The sequence below is a fragment of the Sinohyriopsis cumingii genome, chromosome 5, assembly GCF_028554795.1.
Source record: "Sinohyriopsis cumingii isolate HCF-2022 chromosome 5, ASM2855479v2, whole genome shotgun sequence".
NCBI lineage: Eukaryota > Metazoa > Mollusca > Bivalvia > Unionida > Unionidae > Sinohyriopsis > Sinohyriopsis cumingii.
This window is the reverse complement of record NC_142965.1, coordinates 99,623,913-99,648,426: the sequence shown is the minus strand read 5'-3', so window position 1 is coordinate 99,648,426 and position 24,514 is coordinate 99,623,913. Positions and strand designations below refer to the sequence as shown.

Here is a 24,514-nt window from a genome sequence, read left to right as displayed (position 1 = left end):
CTAGTAGATGTGATAGTCCTTTGCCCCAATATGTTTATCTATGCTATATTTCTTAGGCCTCAGAGAGCACTTGTCATAGTCTTAACCATTCTATTTGTGAAAAGATATGAATATTCTCCTAAATAATTGTTTCAATGATCAGAATGGTATTTACAATTACTGTTTCTCTCACATTTGTTGTTGATATTGCAGATATCATGTTCATTCGTTTGCTTCTCTGAAAGTTTCATTTCTGACTCGGTGAACTCCTCCACATTGTTAATGTTATCATCTATACTATTAAAGGATGAAACAGCTGATTTAGTTCATTAACAAATTTAAACAAAGCTGAAAGCGTGTACTTCATGAGTGTACATGCTTTGTTTACAAAGTAGTTCGTAATACACTATACTATCTTTAGGCACATGTATCATGCATGTGCATGCAATATGAAGGTGTCCAGTATTATAAAATGCAGCATGATTCTGACAATGTAAAGTTAAAGGAGACAAAACTGAGTATATAATAACAGCTTCTTTAGATAAGGACAAAGAGACACAAACCAAACCAACAAAACATAGGTATTTTCTATGAATAATTTATTATCTGATTCTGATAAATAAGTATTGACAGAAAAATTTAATATTTTATATACAGGAAATTGGCATAACTATGTATCCACTGAAAGGACTGTAATTTCAGTCACATTTTAAGTCTTACGTTACATTTGACTTTCACTCCATGAATTATGTGACATTAAGGTTGCAAAACCATTTAATTAAGATGAAGAAACCTGTCCTTTGATTCAAGTATCCTCCAAAAAAGAACTTAAATGCTGTAAGACAATTTTCTGCAAATGCAGGAATGTTTATTAAAAGTATTTGATGGCATATATAGTTAAATGGACCTTCATCCAAGTGCATACTAAAAAATCCTAGATTTGTGTCATAAGGAATTTATTGCAAAAGTTTTATCTCATTACTGAAAAGCATACTTGTTTTCCCTGTAAGATTTATAGATAAATGAATAAAGTTCAGCTGACAAGACTTAATGTTTACTAAACAAAATTATCCTCTTCCCCCTTCTCTCTCTCACACACACTGGTTATGTCTGACTCTTTCACTAATGCTATCAGCACCATCACTCTCTATCTCACACACTTTTTTCTTTCAGGTTGGAGCACCATCCATCTTTCTCTTGCTCTCTCTCTCTCTCTCTCTCTCACACACACCTCTTAGTAAGTTGGAGTATTTTCCTAACACCATAAACATCCTCTCTATTTCTCTCTTATATACACACATGCATAACCATCTTGTAGCTTCCAATACATCACAAATAAACAAGAAATTCAAGGATGTGTTCATGATTTTTAAAGATATTTTTTAATGTGTGCATTAAACCAATGGCCTATTTAACAATTTACTTTTCTTCTACATTATTTGTTTTATTAAAAATTGTGCAACAGTCTCTATATAATATGAAATAACAATATTTCTGGAGGCATAAAGTCATTGACAACATATTTTAACACACCCAGCAACATCTTGTACAGCGCACACTTTGCAATACAGTGCATACTTTGTGACACAGTGCATACTCTGCACACTTACACATAAGACTTTACACATGCAATTAAAATAAATGTGACATGTTTTACTACAGATTTTACAACTGGTAATTCTCGTACTATATAGCAACAATTACACAATACATTTCTTCCAGTTACTCATGTCTATGTACATGCAAGACCAAATTGCATTTATCCTTCTTTCACCTCTGGAATCTCAGAAAGGCTACAAACTTCCTCCCACAATGAAAATTTAAAACCAATGTCAAAGTAATAACTGTTACTTATTTTGCAAAAATAATATTGCATAATCTATCAGCAAATAAAGAATATATAGGAAAATCCACCTAAATCAAGTACTGAGACTTTAATGTCTACATCATACTATTCAAGGATCAAGACAATTTTGCAAATTTTGTCCTAAGTTTTATTTATACAGCAATTTTACACTTTCATCATGATATACTGAAATCTGTGTGATACCTGTGCAAGGTTTTTAATGGAAAAATGCACTTAAACAGTCACCAAACATCTAAAATCTAGCTTTTATCAATATAAAAAAAACCATACAAACTTAATTTTAAAATTGATATTATTAAATAAAGTTGTGTGGGAATTAGTCCATTGGTTCTAACTTTCATTTTTTATACTGTATTACCAAAAGATTTAACTACAAGGCATAGTGTAAGCTAAACTGGACCTAGGGCTTTGATGAAACTCGGTTATAATGAATTCTGCACAAATGTATTGTAAGTGTAAAGTACTTAAAGCTAATTGTCAGTTAAAGACATTGTAATTATGAACACACCACTGTAGAAAGATACAGCCCATATTTCCATTTTGCAACCTCAAATACAGTGCTGCTGAAATCTTCAATAAATTGTGCTGATTTCTCTATTGTGCTATCTTTCTCTTTCCTCGTATAATGCTTTCCCTCTGTGGTTGAAACTATAAAATGCCTGTCTATTGCTCAATGTGTCCCATGTTCTACAAAACAAAATAAATGTGTAATGACAATATCTGAAGGCAGAGAAAATAATGTTTCTTTTCAACATAATATCATATAACTAGTTTATTTCCCTCTCAGGCATGTATCTCTGCATCTTATAAAGATATAAAAGGCATTATTACATTTTTCTGAAATTTCTTTGCTTCTGATTGATCAAAAGCTAACGTATGGCACATCTCAATGTTGTTTGCTCTGCTCATTACTCCTAACAAACTGCATACACCCATACCTGCTGGCACATTATGTTTTTGCTGTTGTTGTCGTTGTAGGGTTTAACGCCATTTTTCAGCAACAATAGGCTATACATGGCGGCCAGTATTAATGGTGGAGGAAGAATCCGGGAAATCACCGGAAAGAACCACTGACCCTCAAGAAGCTAGTGGCAAGTTTTCTCACATACCCACATTGGTCGAATCTGAGACTCAAACCTAGGTAGGCAGAGGTGAGATGGCAGTGATCCATAAACGGAGAGCGCTTCAGACCACTCGGCCATTTGGGGCACCGCTGGCACATTATGCAATGACATATCTGGGTCTGTCCAGCCAATATTTTTACTTATCTTACAGAATAAAAGCCTGCATCAGAAATGCTTTTTTGTTCCTTATAACATAACATTATGTGGACATTTTTAAAATTCATTTACTGTATTTTGATCTGTATAATGCACACTTTATATGCCCATTTTTGGGGTGTGGGCTTGTTCTGTGGTAGAACAAAAAGTGTTTTCTTTTCTTCCCAGATCAAACTGATGAGAGGACCATGGCATTAATGCTGCCTACACAAGTCGTGCAGAAATACTAAATTCATTGCACATTGTTACTTGCTTTATCAATGAAATAATTATAGGTTACTGCATCTGTATCGGAAAATATGAACAAGTTTTTCGGATGGAAATACTGCATGACCCTGAAAGTGCATTATATCCATCCGACAAAACGAGTTCATATTTTCCCATACAAATGCAGTAACCTTTTTATTATATGCTCATTTTCTTATTCTAGCTAAGGCTTAATTATATAAACAAAATACATTCAAGAAACAAAGTAAATGAATGTATAACATATTCCAAAATAAATACACAAGTGCAGATTCATCATTACACAACAACATTATTAATGCGCACATAACTTCACCCAGAAAAATTTTAACTTAGTCATGTGCTAGACATAATTTTCGAAAGAAAATGGTGTTATCATCAACTTAAAATTGAAATCTGGAGTCATATATTGTGAATGAATGCGCATTGCAACAAGTTTTCCATTTGATCTGGAATGAATCGATTTTGGTATTTTTGTAGATTCTATGAAATTTTGTGATTATGGACTGGATTTATAAGTGACAATTTCACATTAAATACATCCCAGGGATTGTCCTGGGCTTTGCCAATGTCGCAAATTGTGATTTTTTTTCCTTATTGGCGACAAAAATATCCCATCTGGCGATTTTTTTGGCGACATACTTTTTGGTTATTTAATTTGTACATACAATCATGGATTTGGACTGAATAAATTTAAAGCCAGAATGAAAGGAAGCCATAAACCTGACTAAGCAATGCATTGGAATCAATCTGTTACACAAACGATCCTTTGTTCTTATTGACAACCCTATCTTTACAGTGCATTGTTACATCATAATCTGCTTATGCTGACATCTGGGCTTAGTACTGTATGCTGCGATACAGTCAATCATGCTACCGCACTATACCTACAACTGACCCACTTCTGAAGACGCGAATAGAACAGATACAATTAATTGTATGGCTAATCCTTCTGTTTTTTTTTTTTTTTATACATATACCAATACAATAGTTTTGCTGAACCTTCATAGAAAACTGATAACCTTTGAAGTACCGACTACTGTGTATAAATACAAAGCAAATGGAAAAAATCTCAATCACAATTACATCTGTCGCCAGTGCAGCATTTTACTCATTGATCTTTTCCTTTTGCCATCAGTCCCGTGTTACGGCTGCAGAAACTTAAACTCCGCAACAAGAAATAGCAAAAAAAAAAAAAAAAAAAAAAAAAAAAGTTTTGCATAATTAATAATAATTATTTATTTCTCAAAATACAGGAGTGAAAGAATCCCTAAATTGGGTGTGAATTTACGCTTATATATACGGTCCAATATTGCCAGGTGTTGACTCGTGTAAGTTTCATTCGTGGGAATGGAGATCCTATTTTTTTTGTCGAGAAAATTTATACAGCATTCAGTGATCATTCTTGGGATTTAGGAAGCAATTCGCTACAAGCTTTGTGAAGCTAGCCATAAAGGGGGGGGGGGGGCTGCTGAGAGACTACTGGTGTCACCTGTCAGCACTGTAGACTGTGAACGTGGATTCAGTAAGATGAACCTCATAAAAACTGACATCAGAAATAAGCTCTGCATCTCATCTCTTGAGAATTTAATGAGAATCAGCATGTACAGATGTGAAAAATTAGACTTTGAAACTGCATTCAACAAGTGGGCAGCCCTAAAATCGCGACGGATCTTCATGTAACACTTTGTAACATTTTGTTAATGCTTGTTGTAATTAAAGTATTAACCAATCCATCTTTTGTAATTTTCATTGCCTGTTACATTAATAGACTAAATTAACACTTGGAAAAATGTACACTACTTTTTCTGGCGACACTTTTTGAAAATTGGCGACAAAATATTGAGGTTGGCGATTATTTTGGCGACAGCTTTTTAAAAGCCAGGACCATCCCTGCATCCGATTGAAGAAGTGTGGAAGAAGCATGTTGACACCTGCAAATGTGTTTCTTTTTCTGTCACTGAATGTTTGAGATCATAATGTGGGAATAATATTCAGTCATTCAATCGCAATTATCAAAAAGACGCTATGGAAAATAACGCTTATTTCATTTTGAGTTCAGCAAGGAGGATGTAATTACAGTTCAATTTTGAAATGTGTAATCAAGATAGAGAACCTATGACATGGATCTTGTAATTTTGATTTTGCAGAACTAAGAAAATACATTTTGAGGATACTCAGGATGTAAAACAGTAAGTATATTTTGTTTGCCATTCTTATTACTATCTAAAGAAGACAGTTTATGCCTTGTCACTTGTATCCTATTTGAAATGACCCTTTCTGGCGTCTACTGTATAGCTAGCCTAAATCCGAAACAATGTATCAGAAAGGTTAATGCAGAATGTACCAAAGCAGCTGGTATGTGCAGTCCACGATACATTAGCTTTACTTCATTCAGAAACAAATCTAATCAACCAAAGCATAAAGCGCCTACTACACGAATTTACATGATTTGTTTACAAATCAAAAGTGCTGGCGTCTGCATCCATAGTTTGTTTACAATAAAAAGTAGTTCCTTTATGCACGTGAATGCAATATGAAGGTGTGCAATATCGTAAAATACTGAATGATTCTGACAATGTTAATGGAGAAAAAAATGAGCACACAATAACTAAAACTTATTAACCTTAGCAGTACTCCTCAATGAATGCTTTAGTTATTAAACAAATTTTTTTCACAACTGCAAAATACATACAAGACTTGTACTCTGTCAAGGAAAGTTTCAAGCCATGCAAAAACAAGATTAACGTAAGATTGATAAGTATCATGAAACTAAGGATAAGTTACCAAGTCAAATTTGCAATTAGTTAACTTTGGTTTGCCATATTAACTTGGTTCTTTATTCAATTTCTCATCTTACTAACAATATTGCCTACTTCTTTGGACGATGTTATGATCTGTGCTTCATAGAATCAGTGTGATTTGTATAGGTAATGAGCGCTGGCTAAAGCTTGTGTGAAATGCATCGGTTAGAGACAAATTGAAATTTATGTACTGTAAAATAAACTTCACTTTTTATATTAGTTTATTTCTTATTTGTAATACAGTTATCAATATTCACTGACTCACCACTGTTTCAAGGTAATTAGCACTGGCAAAACCTCCGATGTGTTAAGTATAAAAACAATGCATTGTCTAGCAAGATTTGCAATTTACTTTTCTTTTGAAAAGAAACATGATTCTTTGTTTTATCTCTCATCTTAAATCCCAGTATTTGATACTTTGTGATCATACAATGATCAATACTTCACTGACTCAGAGTGGTGTTTTCAAAGGTAATATGTGCCCAACATAATGGTTAGAGATGCACAATTTCTTTGTTGTAGGGTTTAACGCCATTTTTCTGCACAAGACAGGCTATACATGGCAGCCAGTTTTAATGGTGGAGGAAGAACCTGGGAAAACCATGGAAAGAACCACCGACCCATGAGAAGCTACTGGCAAGCTTTCTCACATACCCACATTGGCTGAATCCGAGACTCGAACCCATGCAGACGGAGGCGAGATGGCAGTGATCCGTAACGGAGAAAGCTTTGTACCACTTAGGGCTCTAGAGATGCACAAAATGCAGCTGATATTTTCAAGTGGTAGAGTACATGCCATATTTTACAGGTCACCCAATCAATCTGCTGGACATGGACAGAGACTAAGATAAGTTCCCCCTATGAGATGTGGAAGTCTACTGAGCCTTGTATATCACTCATCCTAATTAGTGGAAATCTACATAATCTAGCTAAGTCCGGCATGGATTTTATTGCAGCCGCAGTGGGTTTTATGGTGCCTTCTCAATTCTATTGTATCAAAACAGTTAATCAGTATAGGTCATACACATGCACATTCAATGTTGCACTTTGATATTTTATAATGTACATTAACTGTTGAATGAAAATATCACAACACCACAAAATTGAAAACAAAAATGTTAGTCTGTGAATTAAAGAATTTGGACTGAGAATATGCATTTGATATTAAGTTCTCATAGTGTTGTGTACAACTGTCTCTATTGTTTAACTTAAATTGGAAAAAAGCGCAAAGACCAATGATACAGATCTTGACTTTGTTCTTTGATTTCTTTAATTTAGAACAAGTGTATTTGTTTCAAGCTCCACTCCATCTCTGTCTCCCAGCCTACAACCCATCCAACTCCCAACTCCTTAGCTTAATAAGCAAATAGAGTAGAACCTTAATTGACTTGAATTATGAGTTTCCAGCAGCTAGTGGTCAATGTTGTGCTTTGATGTTTCAAAATAAACGCTGTTGAATGAAAATATTTCTTGTCACAAAATCAAGCCATTTAAAACTGTATTAGTTATATTTATTAAATGCATAGCTGCCAACTCTCCAGGCTTGTAATTAGTGAGAATAGGGATACAAATTGGTGAATTCTGACATGAATTCGCAAAGCGATCTTCAAGTCTGGGAATATTTGTCGGAACAAATGTTTAACATGGTCTCCAGCTGATAAAGGTAGATTGTGTTCAATAAGAAAACTCACAAACAATGATTCAGCGTTGGTAGCTTGCAGGTCTTCTGTCAATGGCTTAAAATATTCCAGAGCTGAAATCCAGAGCTGAAATCTGCTGGGAGTTCATAATTTTCCCAACCTTTTTCTATGTGCTTTTTGCTACCAATGTACTTCCTCACACTGTCTCTACCACCATGCCCAATCCTAAAATATGTGGCACAATGCATGCAAAAAGCATGATACATATTGGTGTTTGATGGCTGAATGCACAGCCAATTTTTGGTATATTCCAAACTAAACATTCACTTTTTGTGCAATACATTTCTTTTTCATGGTGAAGACATTTTCAAGATGCAATGCCGAATGGTAATTCAAATCAGTGTTTGCGGCGCATGCACGGAGCAAAATTCCAGTTAGGTCCCAGTTTCTCTTAAAAGCATTTGTAAAACTACTTTTATAAATATGTTAAAATGCTTGCTACCAGGCCAACTGTACCAATCAGCTATAGTTCCACTAATATCGTGACAAGCAGTACCAGACTGTTTTGGCAACTGCTGATATCATGATTAGCGCTTAATGGGAAATCGGTTATTTTATTAAAGATTTAAAATAATTGAGAATTGGGAAACTTTTTTTTGCATTTGGCATGAATCCATGAATCGCTGAAAAAGTCTTGAAATTCCCACCAAAATTGTGAGGGTTGGCAGCTATGTAAATGCTCCGAATTCAACTATGTACATGCTATTCAAGGCCAATCTCTCAATGACTATCCATGCTATAAACCATGCGATTTGTATGAAAACTGCTTTTAGAGTACAACTTATAAAAAAATTAACAAATTCATATATTATAGAGAACTGACCATTTAATAGGGTAAGGTGAGCTTTTTTAGAAGAGATATACTTTATTTCAGAAGAATATGCTAGAGCCCTATCATGGTTCAGAAATACCATGGCATACCATGGTACAAACACTATAAATACTGGACCTGAACATTTGTGTTCGATTTCAAATCAGAATGAACAGCCAGACAAAATATCAACCTGGGCTGCAGAGGAAACTCCAACACTGAAAGTAACAAGCTAAATATCATAGCCACATACAAGTATTAGGCACTGACAGAAAAGAACAGTCAAATTATTTGTTTTCTGTAAACCAATCAAATATCTTGTAACAAATGATGATCAGTATAGTATCCAAAATGGCTGAATGCTATTTAAATATGATAATAGTGGGAAATCATCAAGTAAAATGCACAATGTATGTTAAAATTACATTATTCACCTCGTGCTGGATTGAAAATCAGGATGTGCATTATACATTACTGTGTGTTATACATGCCAAAATATGTTAACCAAGACGGAAACAAAACTGGATTTTTTTCTGTGCTCTTACTTGTTATCCAACTCCGCACTTGCACATATCTCTTTAAATTTGCCTGCCACATGCACAACTCCGTAGCATGTGAGCACCAGTGATGCTAATGACTGCATAAGTATCTGAAGAAAAGGAAATACAATAAAAGAAAAATATAAAATTCCATCACAAGATCAATTTTTTAGAACAGAAAACATATCACTTTACAGCACAATTGGTTTGCTGGATGAAATCATTACAGAATTAATGAATTTACCTGTAGTTCCTGTGCTTAGAGATGGCATAATGAAGTGAGTAAAGAAAATAGGATGATACCTGTTATAGCAAGTTATTATTTAATAATCATAAAGGGAATTCAATGCTGTTAAAAAACCACAAGCTACTTTCGTAATTTGTATTATCTATCCCCCTCTCCAGGACTTCCTCCCTTCACCATGACCATAAAATATAGACTAAATCTGGTGGAATAGCACCCTCCAGGATATGTGGTTTGTGGTTATGAACAGATAGATGTAACTATGTTCACACAAGTGATCCCAAAAATTGTAAATGGAGGCTAAACACAACAGGTGGCAATTATTTAAATCATAGAGTATTCAGCAGGTGACTGGAAAATATTTCATTCCTTTTCCTTATATCATCCAAATTAAAAAAAGAGTCACATATTTATACACAGAATTACCCCCACCCCAAAGGTATTGATAAACTGCTGTTAGCATTTAACTTCTGTCTGTATGACTGCATCCTTTCCGGAGAGTGTCAGCCTGGACAACTAGTCTACCTTGAATGTGCCCTATTTGTAGCTTGATATGCAGTTATTAGCACCAGTGTAGAAACTGACAAACCAGAACACACAAGTTGGGTGATTTGGTATCCGCCCATGCATGCTTGAGGATACAGGTCACCACTACAGAGATGTCTCACATAATCAGAATTGTTTTCCAAGTGTTGGTCTTCCAGAATTGAAAGGTTCTGATGATAGCTTTCAATTTGAGAAGGCTGATGTGGTGAGGAAGTTCCTATGGCCCCCACATGCCAATGATCATAATGAAGCTCAGAAACAGATGGGTTCCCCAACCATGTGTATTGGCATCTGTACATACTGTCAATTCTGGTTGGGGCTATTCTAGATGACTTCCTGCTGTACCACTGACACAGCAATGATCATACCTCATACATGATCCAGATTGAATGGATTGGAAAAAGGGTGCCATAGAGCCAACAAGCTCACACGCAAGAGACGCTTTAAAAGATGGCCCAGCAGAATCAAATATTTAATTAATCTGCGGTGTTGCAAGAATATTCTTGCTAAAATCCAATTGCTGTTGGAAACAGACCTGATGAAATTGATGATCCTTACTTCATAAACATGAGGGAGTTGTACCAGGTTCTGGCTGGTGATAAATCCCAAACATGGCATATGTACGCATGGAGGTGGTGGGGTTCACCCAAATGAATGTGCTTGCTGGGGGGGTGGGGTGGGCAAGTTAGAATATATGTACGCATAGGAAACTGGGGGTATGGTCAAACCTTGATAATAATGTCTAACATGTAACCTATTCAACTGGGTTCAGCCGGTGTTTGAATTTTAGCTGGCACTAGACAAACATTTTTCTTTAATGAAGCCAGACATTCAAACGTCTGTGGACTATTGGTTTTATTAAACACGTTAATAATTTTAATCATTGATCGTTTCTGCGTGGATTAAATATAGGTTGTTTTATAGAATTTGGTGTGTGTGTGGCAAGCATACGTATGCAGGTGGGGTGTATGTAAAAAAGTATGCATGTGTACAGGGAGGGGGAAAGGGGTCAAGCTTTGCCAGATTGTTGATACGTACTAAATAGATGGCCCCTACCCAGACAGACAAAACACTGGGATGGATAAAGGTCTGACTTTTCCCAGGTCATGAGAAAAATTAGATGACATGTATGGGACAGAAGATAATGTCTGCCTTTGAGAAGAACATAGCTTACCATATGGTTCTTCTTGATGTCATCCAAATATGCCACCATCACTGTAGACAAAGTCGACCAAAACAGGGTGATGATCCAATCCATATTTGTAAAGACACAGGGGCTGAGAAGAACTTGAAGCCTTGTCGCAGTAAGAAATTGTTGTTATGCCAGGTGGATAGGGACTTGAAATGATTAATCAGTCAAATTAAAACTGACTGACCAAGTCTTATCAATCTCACTGTCTCTATCTTCAGTATTCATGGAAAAATTTGCTGATTGAGGTTTCTCAAATCAGTGAGGAGCAACAACATGCCATTGGGCTTTCAGAAAAGGTAAAGACCTCAATAAAACCCAGCAGACTGGTTTTCATACCATCTCCACCACCCATTTGTTGATGAGCGACCATATCTCAGAGATCATCCTGGGCTTCGCCAATGTCACAAATTGCGATTTTTTTTCCTTATTGGCAACAAAAATATCCCATCTGGCGATTTTTTTGGCGACAGACTTTTTGGTTATTTAATTTGTACATACAATCATGGATTTGGACTGGATAAATTAAAAGGGAGAATGAAAGGAAGCCAAAAACTTGACTAAGCAATTCATTGGAATCAATCTGTTACACAAACGATCCTTTGTTCGTATTGACAACCCCATCTTTAGAGTGCATTGTTACATCATAATCTGCTTATGCTGACATCTGGGCTGAGTACTGTATGCTGTGTTACAGTCAATCATGCTACCGAACTATACCTACAACTGACCGACTTCTGAAGACGCGAATAGAACAGATACAATTAATTGAATGGCTAATCCTTCTGTTGTTGTTGTTTTTTGTTTTTCTTTACATATACCAATACAATAGTTTTGCTGAACCTTCATAGAACTGATAACCTTTGAAGTACCGACTATTGCGCATAAATACAAAGCAAATGGAAAAAATCTCAATCACAATTATATCTGTCGCCAGTGCAGCATTTTACTCATTGATCTTTTCCTTTTGCCATCAATCCGTGTTATGGCTGCAGAGACTTAAACTCCGCAACAAGAAATAGCACAAAAAAAAACAGTTTTGCATAATTAATGCTGACATCTGGGCTGAGTACTGTATGCTGCGATACAGTCAGTCATGCTACCACACTATACCTACAACTGACTGACTTCTGAAGACGCGAATAGAACATATACATTTAGTTGTATGGCTAATCCTTCTGTTTTTTGTTTTTTTTTACATATACCAATACAATAGTTTTGCTGAACCTTTATAGAAAACTGATAACTTTTGAAGTACCCACTGTGTATAAATACAAATAAAATGGAAAAAATCTCAATCACAATTATATCTGTCGCCAGTGCAGCATTTTACTCATTGATCTTTTCCTTTTGCCATCAATTCCGTGTTACGGCTGCAGAGACTTAAACTCCGCAACAAGAAATAGCACAAAAAAAAACAGTTTTGCATAATTAATAATAATTATTTATTTCTCAAAATACAGGAGTGAAAGAATCCCTAAACTGGGTGTGAATTTATGCTTATATATACGGTTCAATATTGCCAGGTGTTGACTCGTATAAGTTTCATTTGTGGGAATGGAGATCCTATTTTGCTTGTCGAGAAAATTTATACAGCATTCAGTGATCATTCTTGGGATTTAGGAAGCAATTCACTACAAGCTTTGTGAAGCTAGCCATAAAGGGGTGGGAGATGGGGTGGGGCTGCCGAGAGACTACTGGTGTCACCTGTCAGCACTGTAGACTGTGAACGTGGATTCAGTAAGATGAACCTCATAAAAACTGACATCAGAAATAAGCTCTGCATCTCATCTCTTGAGAATTTAATGAGAATCAGCATGTACAGATGTGAAAAATTAGACTTTGAAACTGCATTCAACAAGTGGGCAGTCCTAAAATCGCAACAGATCTTCATATAACACTTTGTAACGTTTTGTTAATGCTTGTTGTAATTAAAGTATTAACTAACCCATCTTTTGTAATTTTCATTGCCTGTTACATTAATAGACTAAATTAACACTTGGAAAAATGTACACTACTTGTTTTGGTGACACTTTTTGAACATTGGCGACAAAATATTGAGGTTGGCGATTTTTTTGGCGACAGCTTTTTAAAAGCCAGGACCATCCCTGTTAGAGTATTACCTAACCCATCTTTTATAATTTTCATTGCCTGTTACATTAATAGACTAAATTAACACTTCAGAAAATGTACACTACTTGTTCTGGCAACACTTTTTGAAAATTGGCGACAAAATATTGAGGTTGGCGATTTTTTTGGCGACAGCTTTTTAAAAGCCAGGACCATCCCTGATATCTCCTGTTGTAGAATACTCTCTTCCCAATCTGATGGTATGTCCATAAGATGGGGAGAAGAAAGAGGTTGGATAAATGAAATCTAAGCACATCTGAAATAACTAGGATCACCCAATCGTTTTGTCGAATTATGTAGACAAAACAATACTGGAAATGCAGGAGTCTGGCACCCACATGTAGGCTGTATGCAGGTAGTGGGAGTGTTTGGTCAACAATGAGAAACAGCAAACAGCAGGCTTCCTCAACTGGCCCCCATACATAAGGTTGCCTACTAAACTGGTTAGGATGTTCCCTCATGGCACTAAGTTTGGATCTGAACTGAGCCTGTGATTGCTTTTCCTCTGCTTGCCCACTGTCCCTCTGAATTGGCTTGGAGAGACTGATGTTAAAAGACTGTGAGGGGTGGACAATTAGTTCATGGGGCAGTTCTGAGCTGCCTACCTACAAACTTCTTCAAATCTGCCTCAAAGGTGTAATGCCCAACTAATAACATTATCCACAATGCCAGGGCATTATGGGACTTGAGCGACACTGAATACAAATAAGTGTCATATCATATCAGGTTAAGATTCACAGAGGCATTCACCATACAGCTGCCCTGTCAACGACCTTAACAATTCCCAGGTATGCTCATTGTCTGATTTCTTTTTAGCAAATCAGAAAATCACCAATGAATCCAAGTCTAACACTGAAGATATGGCAACATTTTGAACCAGCTCTGATGTGGCAGGAAACATATTTCCACTTTTTGAACATATAGGTATATGGACTACAGTTATATTCTTACCGAGAGCCAGTTGTTAATCTTAAAAGGGTTGTGGTTTTATTTGTATAACACCATTTTCAGCATGTGATAGGCTATTTATGGCAGCAAGTATATCTTGTATATCTGGTGGAGGAAGAACCTGGAAAACCCCAAAGATGAACCCATGGGAAGCAACTGGCAAGCTCTTTCACATACCCTCATCGCCCAAGCCTGAGATCTGAACCCATGTGGATGGAGGAAAATGGCAGTGTTTGGTAAAGGTGGGCACATTAGACAAGTCAGCTACTCAGCACTGGAGTGTTCTGAACCAGTGTGATGAAAATTTCACTGATACATGGCTTCTGGAAAAGAATGCCCATGCATTCTCTAGATCCCTGATTCTTCCAGACAGATGGTCAATAAACCTTCTGATCTTCACTGACTGGGCACAAGCTGTTTTCTAGCTGAAATATACCATACCACTTTTGAATAATATAAGAATATTATTATCATGATTACAATTATTATTATAATACCATATAAAAGGGGTATGCATTCTATCCCTCCCATTACAGAAACCAGTCCACTGGGATCGGAAATCTTATAGTGGTGCATGATGTGTAGCTGAGTCATCAGATTATGAAGGTTAAGTGTGTTCAGCAAGCTGCTAATCGATCACTTCACTGTTGTTAATCTGGAGAGTTTAAAGTGAAAGGCAGGGTGTTTTTTAAATGTTCTAAAAGTAATAAAGAGATCAAAGGTGGTCATGGCTCTCAAGTCTTTTAATTGTTGTTGTTGTTGTTGTTCTGGGGTTTAACGCCATTTTCAGCACAAGATAGGCCATATATGGCGGCCAGTATAACTGGTGGGAGAAGAACCCTGGAAAACCCAGGAAAGAACCACCGACCCATGAGAAGCTACTGGCAGGCTCTCCCACGTACCCACGCTAGCCGAGCCTTGGACTCGAACATACGCAGACAGAGGTGAGATGGCAGTGATCCGGAACGGTGAGCGCTTTAGACCACTCGGGGCCCCCAAGTCTTTTAATACCATTTAGCTGATCCTTGGTGGAGGGAGATAAAAAGGAGAGGCCAACCTATCGATTTCAACAGAAACACTTGGAATAGGTATTTTGATTTTTTTTATTGTTTACTTGTTACTGGGTTGTTTAAGATGTTTTTAGAGGAATATTTAAGGGCAGCTAATAAATGATTAAGTTCAATTAAAGTCAAAATCCTGAAAAATATGCTAACAAAACCACTGGCTAATAAATATGAAATTCTATAATACATCTCTCATGTTCAACAACGAAACCTTCTATTCAGGATGAACTAAGAAATTAATTCAGAATTACTGGAGAGCAGGCAGCAACCTTAAAAACCCAACCACAGAAAAAGTGAAGTTTAAGTTTCTTGCAGTCTAAGCATAGTTGTTTTGTCTTTGCCTCACTCAAATGATACAAATAAAACTTTCTCATTTCTTTGCAAAAAAAAAAGTGATTCAAGGTGAATGGGGATTGGAAACTACTGACAGCCGGGCAGCATTTATTTTTCTTGGATTCTTCATAATGTGTGTGACATGGCAGTGACAGAAGCCAAGAAAGAAATGCAATGTCAATCAGACTTATGGCTGCCCATTCGAATATAAATTTAATCGATGACAGAATGATAATGAAATATCTGATGCAAATGTTTAGAACAGTACCGCAAGGTATCATCAATTTTTTTTATCAACTGGCTTTACTGTCAAAACTGTCACATTAACACATCAACCCCTGGAGGTTTTTGTTGCTTTTGTCTGAAATTTGAGTAGGAAACACATTTTGAAAGCTATTTCTGAATACATCCTAAAACACCAACTTCAATGTGATCTTCCAATAACATACTGCCTAGTTGTGTTAGAAACATCGTTTTTCATTGACTATTTGGTTGCGCATAAGCAGAAATGTAAAAGTTGGAGTTTTTTTTTTATTTGCTAAACGGACCCATTTGTTTCATATTGAGACCACTCTTTATTCCAAATGACCATCCTACTTTTTGCAAAGGTTCATCTGTCTGTTTGCAGTTATACTGGTCTGCCTTAGATCTGAGACCAAAAAGTCGGATTCTGACCAAAGGCAAATTTTGGGTAGAAAAAAATGAGCTTTTTCCTCTGTATTTTGTAGTGCAACTAGAAACTCCATGTTATCTGATATTATTGTAGAGCTACATCTGTCTAACTTTCTATAATACCACCCACCTTAGTGTATTATACATGACCATGATGCTACAGAGCTTGACAGTAGGCTACTACTTCCTGCCACGTAAACTCGTCACCAAGGGTTAATATGTTTAAACAACTCATCTCTTCACTACAGTACATACAGTTATTCGTAGTTCACATCCTTGACTCGTTAGCCAGCTTGCATGCATAAAGGAATCCTTACTTCAACATTTGCCATATCAGCAACCTGATTTGGAACTAAAATGTGCTGCCAGATTATTACAAACTTAAGGCTATAGGAGTTGACAAATCTCTTTCATATATATGTCTCTGCATGTATACATATATATATACACACACACAATTAAATTGAATAGTATATATTGACTAATGTGGTATCTTACATCCCAAGGAAGTCTTGTGAATTCCTGTTCTGTCAAGCGAAGATAAGCTCTGTCTGCAACAAAAAAGGGAATAAATATCACATGAATGGAAAAGCGACCTTTAGCTGAATGTGTACCTACAACTTCCATAACTGGTGTGCTATATTTACTCATTAACATATACAGCCTTACTAATGATGTGTAGTTAGTTTTAAAACTTTCACACAAGCAGATATATCAGGGCTTGAAAAATCAATGTATGCTTGTACTGGAAATGATTCTATTCTGGCAATGCCAAATGCTATGGTCAGTAAGAATTCTGACCAGGATTCACTCAAACAGTCAGGCAGTGAAGTTTAAACACCAGTGCTATCCAGCCTCTGATAAGTGCTGAGATGAACACAAACGACAGCAACAATTAATGCAGCTAATTCAGACTTAAAACTGAAATTTACTTGAGCATTTTTTAATTTAATGTCATTGTGACTGTGATGCACATACATGTGTAAATAATGATACCCGACACTGCTCAGTCCACCAGCTATTTTTTGTTTGCATGTGTATCAAATGCTTTCAAGAAAACAGATGTTACCATATTTACTGTATATCTTGAGACAAGATAAAAAAAAATGACTTTTTTGTGTCTCATAACTTAAGGTTAAACTTTGTTACCAAGATCATATATCCAAAACTTAAGGACATCAAACAAATTGTGTTGCATTTGCTGCCCCCCCCCCTTACAATAAGTAGTTAAATACAGAATGCTTATTTGATAACACACTGAAAAAAAACCCCACCTTGTACTGTTCTTATTTATTTTAAGTTTCTTTCCTAACCAATTTATGTACAAAAGTACACTATCCAAAATCATATGATGTGATGTAACATACACATCTAAAGTGTATACCACTCTTTTATTGAGAAAAAACATTGACTTATTGTTTATTGATTTGAAGACGTATAAATGAATCATGTTGGTTCTTCTCATACCAGGACAAGTGTTTCAATATATTATCACACTGGAAATTGGATCCAATAATATCACAATCAAGACAGAGAAATAACAACTGCTTCAAGGCATCAGCAATTCATGCATGACACTGTGTATGGTGCAATTTAACCAAGAGTGTATTATATCCAGGAAAACAAATATACCAAAATTTTGCATAAAAAATATAATTATGAAATACATACACTGTGAATGCTAATGACAGCATACCACAGACTATAAAAGTATTCCTAATGCCAATCAGTGCTCTGTACCCTACAGACATTAATACCTGCTTGTATCAATTATGATAACAAGTTGGCAAAATATAAAACCTTTGGTGACTAAACACACCTGGATAAGAGATATAAGCCGATTGTTTCATCTATGGGTGAAATGATTCATTGATATATCGATGTATGAATACTTTTGCCATGCCAATACACATTCCAATAAAAGAGGTGGAAAACAATAGTTTTAAGCCATTTTAATCTTCAGCAGTCATGAATAATTGCTAATCATGTGTAATGCAATTCATTAAATTGAGAATTCACTTGAGATAGCTGATGCAGGCACAGACAATCTTTTTGTTAGTAAAAAAGATAAACACCATCTCGCCTTGTACAAATTAACACAAAGTGATCAGAGGTCTCAGAAACGCTTAATTATGCGTATCTGGACACCAATTTTTGATTTAGGATTCAGAAAATCACTGAGATGCGAGTCCTCTGTATGCATGTAATATGTGTGTGACAAAATTCAAAGACTTCCAGTCCTGCTTCAGCCACCTGCTTTGTGGGAAAATGCATTATCAATTAGTTGTGCTGATATTTACAATGACAGAATTCAGTGACTGAAAGACCCCTTGATGTACATACCTGTTGCCATTATAAGAGTACATAAAAAAGAACATGATGCAATAGCTGGACGGCAAGTTCAAAGGCTGACTGGTGGCTGGGTGGGAAAATGTACTGATATTTACAGTGAATGAATTCAGAGGCAGAAAGACCCAGAGATGTTTACGTGGTCATTTATAAAAGTACATCAAATAAACAACTTTAGCTTTCATTATTGTGTTCATTTCCAAATGTAGCGGAATAAGCAGTGCACGTGACCTCAGAATCAAGACACAGTGAGACTTAGACAAAATGCCATTCATAAATCTGGATAAGTATTTTAGGGTTAAATGGCAAACTTATGAAGATTGTAACGAGATTCAGAAGAGTGCTAAAGCTGCTAGAATTGAAAGTTCAGATGGGACAGTAGCTAAGTGTAAAAAAGTGTGTGATCCTAACTTAGTGCTTGAAAATAAGTCCTTACTTAGATTGACAAAATTCAGTCTCACTCTGATGGACGAAAAAGAGCTATGTCTGTGTTAGAAATTAAACTCAGTAGCAACCAATAGTTCTTCTAATTTTCATAGTTTTTTGAGAAGGGCCAGGGGTCACGCTACCAGGCAAAGTGGGTGAGTAAGTTGCCTAAAAATGTAAACTTTGCCTTCTTCTGTTAGGAAAGTGAAAACGACTTCACCCTGTGATCATTTAAGAGGTACATTGACTGACCATACTTTTTTTCCAAATGCCCTTTGCCTTAGCCCGGTTAGTTCTAGTGTTGTAGTGAAATGTATTCATCAAGACATCAGCAGCTAGGCCTAGTTATAATATCAATTATGTTGACAAACAAACTCTTGCCCATTCACAAGCATATGTTTTGATAGTTGATTGACCATTAACCCTTTTCCAAGTAAGGTAGCAACAATTCATTTCCTGCATGACATACTTTGATGATAAAACATTCAAACATGTGTTTTAAGATCAGAATCAGTGATCTAGATTTATATTAACTGCCTCTTGTACATTATTTCATCAAAAAATTAGTTTGAAACTGTAAGTGAACCAGTAGGCCTAACGGGAAATAATGGTGGACTTTGCTAAGTCTGGCATGTACCGGTTTATTAGCTTGTCTGTTTTCATAAATCGGGCAAATATATTCAGAAAAATATACAAATCATTGAAAGCAAAGCCTAGGTATTAATTTATTAAAGATTTAACTTTAAAATGCAAATTTATAGGTCAGAAAGGTATGGGACAATGCTATGTTGTGGAATTTGCAAGATGCACTTTAAGGTCTAAGCTGTTTTCTGACTTAACAGGTATTTGTGAAAATAGAGAAAAAAACAGCAAATCAAATACTATTTATCCATTGCATAAAATTACTACAAGTACGTAGACAAATAAATAGACTATAAATTTGCAATCCTGTCAATGGACTGTTGTAATGAAACTATATTAAAGTCAGTGATTACATTACGAAAATCTAAAAATAGATGCACTCCAGTCTGTATTGATTTTGTAGGAAAGAAGGTACTGCAACTTTTGATGGGCAACTCCTATTTTTACCAAAATGGGAGTCCTGGACTCCTAGTTTTAAAATCCTAGTGAGACATCTGGTGATGTAGTTTGTATAATGTTGCCCCCCCCCATTTGATTCTGAATTGATGTCATGTGCACTAACTCCCTTGAGACTTTGAAACACTATTTTGGGGGTCTCAAAAAGGCACCAACCCTGTATCTGGAAATGTATAGTATGTTGCTCATATAAAGTTAAAGTGAAGGCCTTCTTCAGCTTAGTAAGATACAAGTTGGAATATACATCATCCCTCTAATATCACAAAACAAGACCGAGATTAAGCATGTCAAAGGAATACCACCTGTTTCTTTGTTATTGTTCCACCATGTTTATACATTACAATGGCAATCATTACAACAATGGTAATATCAACACAGACATCACCCTATAATATAAAATCAAAACATTCCAGAATACAAGACACAGGTCACTCACAGAAGTGACACATGTTCCTTGAAGGATGGCATTGGGAATCAGTCAAAATATCATGGTTGATAACCTGTTCCACATAACTGATAATTGGATATAATCATATAATCAGTTAAAATGAGAAAATAGTTATTTTTGTTTGTTATCTAGATCTATCTTTGCTCAAGATTTCAAAGTGATAATAAATCTCCAGCAGTTAAATAATATATATATATATATATATATATATATATATATATATATATATATATATATATATATATATATATATATATATATATATAACACGACATTGGGAAGATTTGTTATGAAAAATTCTGAAGTACTGTGACCAGCAAGAGCACATCCTTTAATATTCATGCTACATAACACAAATGCACAAAACTAAACAAATGATATAATGAACATAAAACTCTGGATTTAAATTTTTTAAATACTGGAATTCCAACAAAGTTCTGATTCACTGGAACAATGGTCAATATCCAAATGCCATTCTAATAGGATGTCAAGATAAATGGATAGTAATGCAGGGCTGAACAAATCCCATAGCCCGATGTCCCGGACTAGTCATTTTTGAAGTCGTACAAGTAAAAGTTTCCAAGTCGCCAGTCTGGGACAAGTGCTTTTTAAAAAAGTTGGGATAGTCCTTATTTTCATGCTTTAATAACTATATCTGCCTTTATTTGGCCAATCATGCTCTCTGGCGTACTGAATACTTGATTCTACCTCTCTTCGTATATACATTTACATCCTGTTTTCGCTTGACTGCATATTGGGCTAAGTGACCAAATTATTGGCAAATCAAAACACGTCAAACAAAAGAAAGCCAGTATGATCAATTAGCAGTGTTGTAAGTGGTTTTGTTGCAATGAGTTTACTCAATCCAGATCACAATGAGCGGCTCACTATGATTTTAATCCAGCGAGTCAGTATAATTAAATTAATGAAAGGTACTTTACCAACACCATTGTTGGTTTCCTTTATGAACTGATAAAATGACAGTAATGATTCTTTAATTTGTAATTGATTATACAGATGATTAACTTGCACATGCAATATCGTGTTTGAAGCGAAACAATTATGCTAATTAATGAGCTGTTTCAGTTCATATTTAAAAGAGAAAATTGGTGTTATGATCACTTTAGAAGTAGTTGTCAAGCAAGCTGATAGTTACTCTGTGGATAAAATGAGTTTGCTAAATTATTTTCACAAGGAAGGTAATAACGGCGATTTGGCGAAGGTAAATTTGTTTGAAAATGGAGAGATAAAACGTAAGGCAGATACTGAGTGTGCAGTAGTTATTTCTGAGTGTGAACTAGGATTTACTTAATCAAGACTTCTTTAAGGAATTCCTTAAACCAAAAGAGCTTACAAATGCTAATGAACATTTCTGCAAATGGACCAAAGCTTGAGGACTTTAACCCAGACACAACTATCAACTGCTGGCTTAGTACTGGTGCAGGTGGCAGACATATACATGGACATATTTTCAAATCCATCAGCTGAACCTGAAGATGCCAAATGTATAACAACCAACGTTTTTGAAAAAGTAAATTCTTTTAAGAAATAATTATGTTGTAAATTATTTTTTTCTTTTTCTTTCATTGGATTAAGTACATACGTCTCATCAAATCTCGGCAAGTGATTACCATTTTGGGACCAGTTAAAAATAAGGTGGGACTAGTGAAAAGAAAGGTGGGACTAGTGGTTAAAAAAAAGTTGCTCAGCCCTGTACTGTATTATGAAAATGGTAACATTAAAAAAAAATGGCAACAAGCTACTGAAGCTGGTTATTTTTTTAAGACAACATTTTCAAAGCCAGCACCATCACTGATAAATGCAGCAAAATTGCATATTTTAATAAACAGGTGACATCAGACCCACATATCGTCCATCAGTATCCACTTGGGGGGGGGGGGGCGGCTGATGTGTCGGACTACCATTCAACATACTCCATCTCAAGTTCTGTAAAGGAATATACTGTTATTTACTCTTTGGTTTTTCCTCATGAATTTGTTCCCCCAGATTTGGATCAGGTAAAGTATGACAACGGAAGAGATATAAAACCTTCGAAGTTTAGAGATTACGAATTTAGGCTAAGTTGTGTAATATTTCTTGTGTTACGAGTCTCGTATGTTTTCGAAATTCTTCTTCCAATGATGTGTAGGGTTCCTCTGGAACATACTCGAACATGGCGTGAACTATGTACATGTGATGGGAGGTCCAAAATGCAGCTAAGAACAGGTTAAAAACATCCCTGGTCTTGAGCTAAACGATCTCCATACCAACCTCTGTTTTAAAAGCTTCAATTGAATTGGCGTTCACTAGGGAGGCTGGTAAGAGTTCCACGGACGGATTCCTGATGGTTTACTGACCCAGGCAACAACACGAAATTTTGAGAGAGAGAGAGAGAGAGAGAGAGAGATATTTACGTTGGGCTGCTGAATATGCCGCATGAGCCAAAGCAACGAGCCCAACAATAACACAAATTTTGTGAAAGCCCATGTTAAAATAGTCATGCACTTCGAATCAATCGGATACCTTTCACTGACTACGGCATATAGCACCACACTTCCGGTAGTGGTGAGGGCTCTGGGTAATTTCGGCCCAACACTAGTTCGATCTGGACGTTGCGGCCTACACTTTCGGTGAGGATAATTCAGCTGGAAACGTTTCGACACATACTTTTTATTCTGGATATACTAGGCTCTTTAATAATGTTGTTTTAATTGGAATATACTTTGTTATTTTCAAACAATGTTTGAATAATGCGGATAATATTAATGGGTGTATGAATTAACCCTCAGCAATTGTCGATAGCGCATCATCGCGTTGTGTTTACCGTATACAATCAAAGAGTATTTGATTTCGTTTATCTTTCTTTCTATTTTCAAATCATATGCTGATAATTAAAGTGATCAGATAAGATACAAGTAAATAGTACATTAAGACACTTAACGAGTTTTATAAATTTAATTTTAAATCAATTCTTATTTGAGATTATTTTTAGAACATACTTTTTATTACAGTAGAACTTATTTATTTAGAAAGAAGAACGAATAATTTCGTTCATTCTGACAGACGATGTACCTTTCATTTATTGTGCATAAAAATAGTCCCAAACAAAGTTGAAATAGTAAAAGTAGATTATATATTTTTGCTAACTATAAATCAAAGAAAAACTGTCCGTCTAAATAAACAGAACATTTTACAAAGACAAAATCATTTGTCAGCACAAAATGTCCGATGAATGTGATGTCATATTGTTTGATACGGTGCACAGTTCCGGTCTGAGTTGGCTTACACAACACAATGCCAGTGTTTACCTTGAAATTCTACATCACAACTAAACATTACATTGTTGAATATATTTGTGAAAAGAAGACTACTGGATGCAGAAATATACATGTTTACTGTACTGTATTTGTGACTGGATACTTGCAGTATTTGATTTGGAACATTAGACTGTACAGAAGACGTAAACAAATTTCTATTTGAATCAGACTTGAACCGCATATTTCCTGCGTAAATATGCTCTGGTTGGATAAAAAATATCCAAATCCAATTCCCCAATTACCTTTCAAAATAAAAAAAGTCCAGAAGGCGGGGTTAAAAATGTTTCCCCACAATTAAGGCCAATTAACTAAGAGCATAATGCACAGCAATTTCATGGTCTGATTGTGACCAATCAAAATCACAGAAGGTGATATGTTAACTTGTGGTAATATAAAAAAATATGAAACTGCACAGCCAAAAGGAAAACCGAACCGACTATGCGATACCACGCAATTAGTATGTCACACTCACTCTTCTAATACTTCAACTGTCCAATCTAAGCTTCGGCTAGTAATGTTAAAGG

General features: G+C 35.7%; 1 protein-coding gene across 1 annotated transcript; it reads right to left on the bottom strand.

Annotated features, from left to right (window-relative positions):
- Nucleotides 1-561: 561 nt before the first annotated feature.
- Nucleotides 562-23,235, bottom strand: LOC149799863 (ER membrane protein complex subunit 5-like). The gene is made up of 4 exons (XM_089959300.1): nt 23,088-23,235; nt 16,851-16,903; nt 9,233-9,336; nt 562-2,533 (listed from the first exon to the last, which is right to left on the bottom strand). The coding sequence occupies exons 1-4, from the start codon at nt 23,158-23,160 to the stop codon at nt 2,449-2,451; spliced, it is 315 nt and encodes a 104-aa protein (XP_089815426.1). The 5' UTR covers nt 23,161-23,235; the 3' UTR covers nt 562-2,448.
- Between the last annotated feature and the right edge of the window lie 1,279 nt (nt 23,236-24,514).

Bases quoted from the DNA above. Each gene is read 5' to 3' on its own strand.
- LOC149799863 (XM_089959300.1), bottom strand. From the start codon at position 23,160: ATGGGCTTTCACAAAATTTGTGTTATTGTTGGGCTCGTTGCTTTGGCT. The intron at 16,904-23,087 runs GTAAATATCTCT...TTTTTGTTGCAG, and splicing joins GGCATATTCAGCAGCCCAAC to ACAGAGCTTATCTTCGCTTG. The intron at 2,534-9,232 runs GTAAGAGCACAG...TTTGTTTTGTAG, and splicing joins AGTGCGGAGTTGGATAACAA to AACATGGGACACATTGAGCA.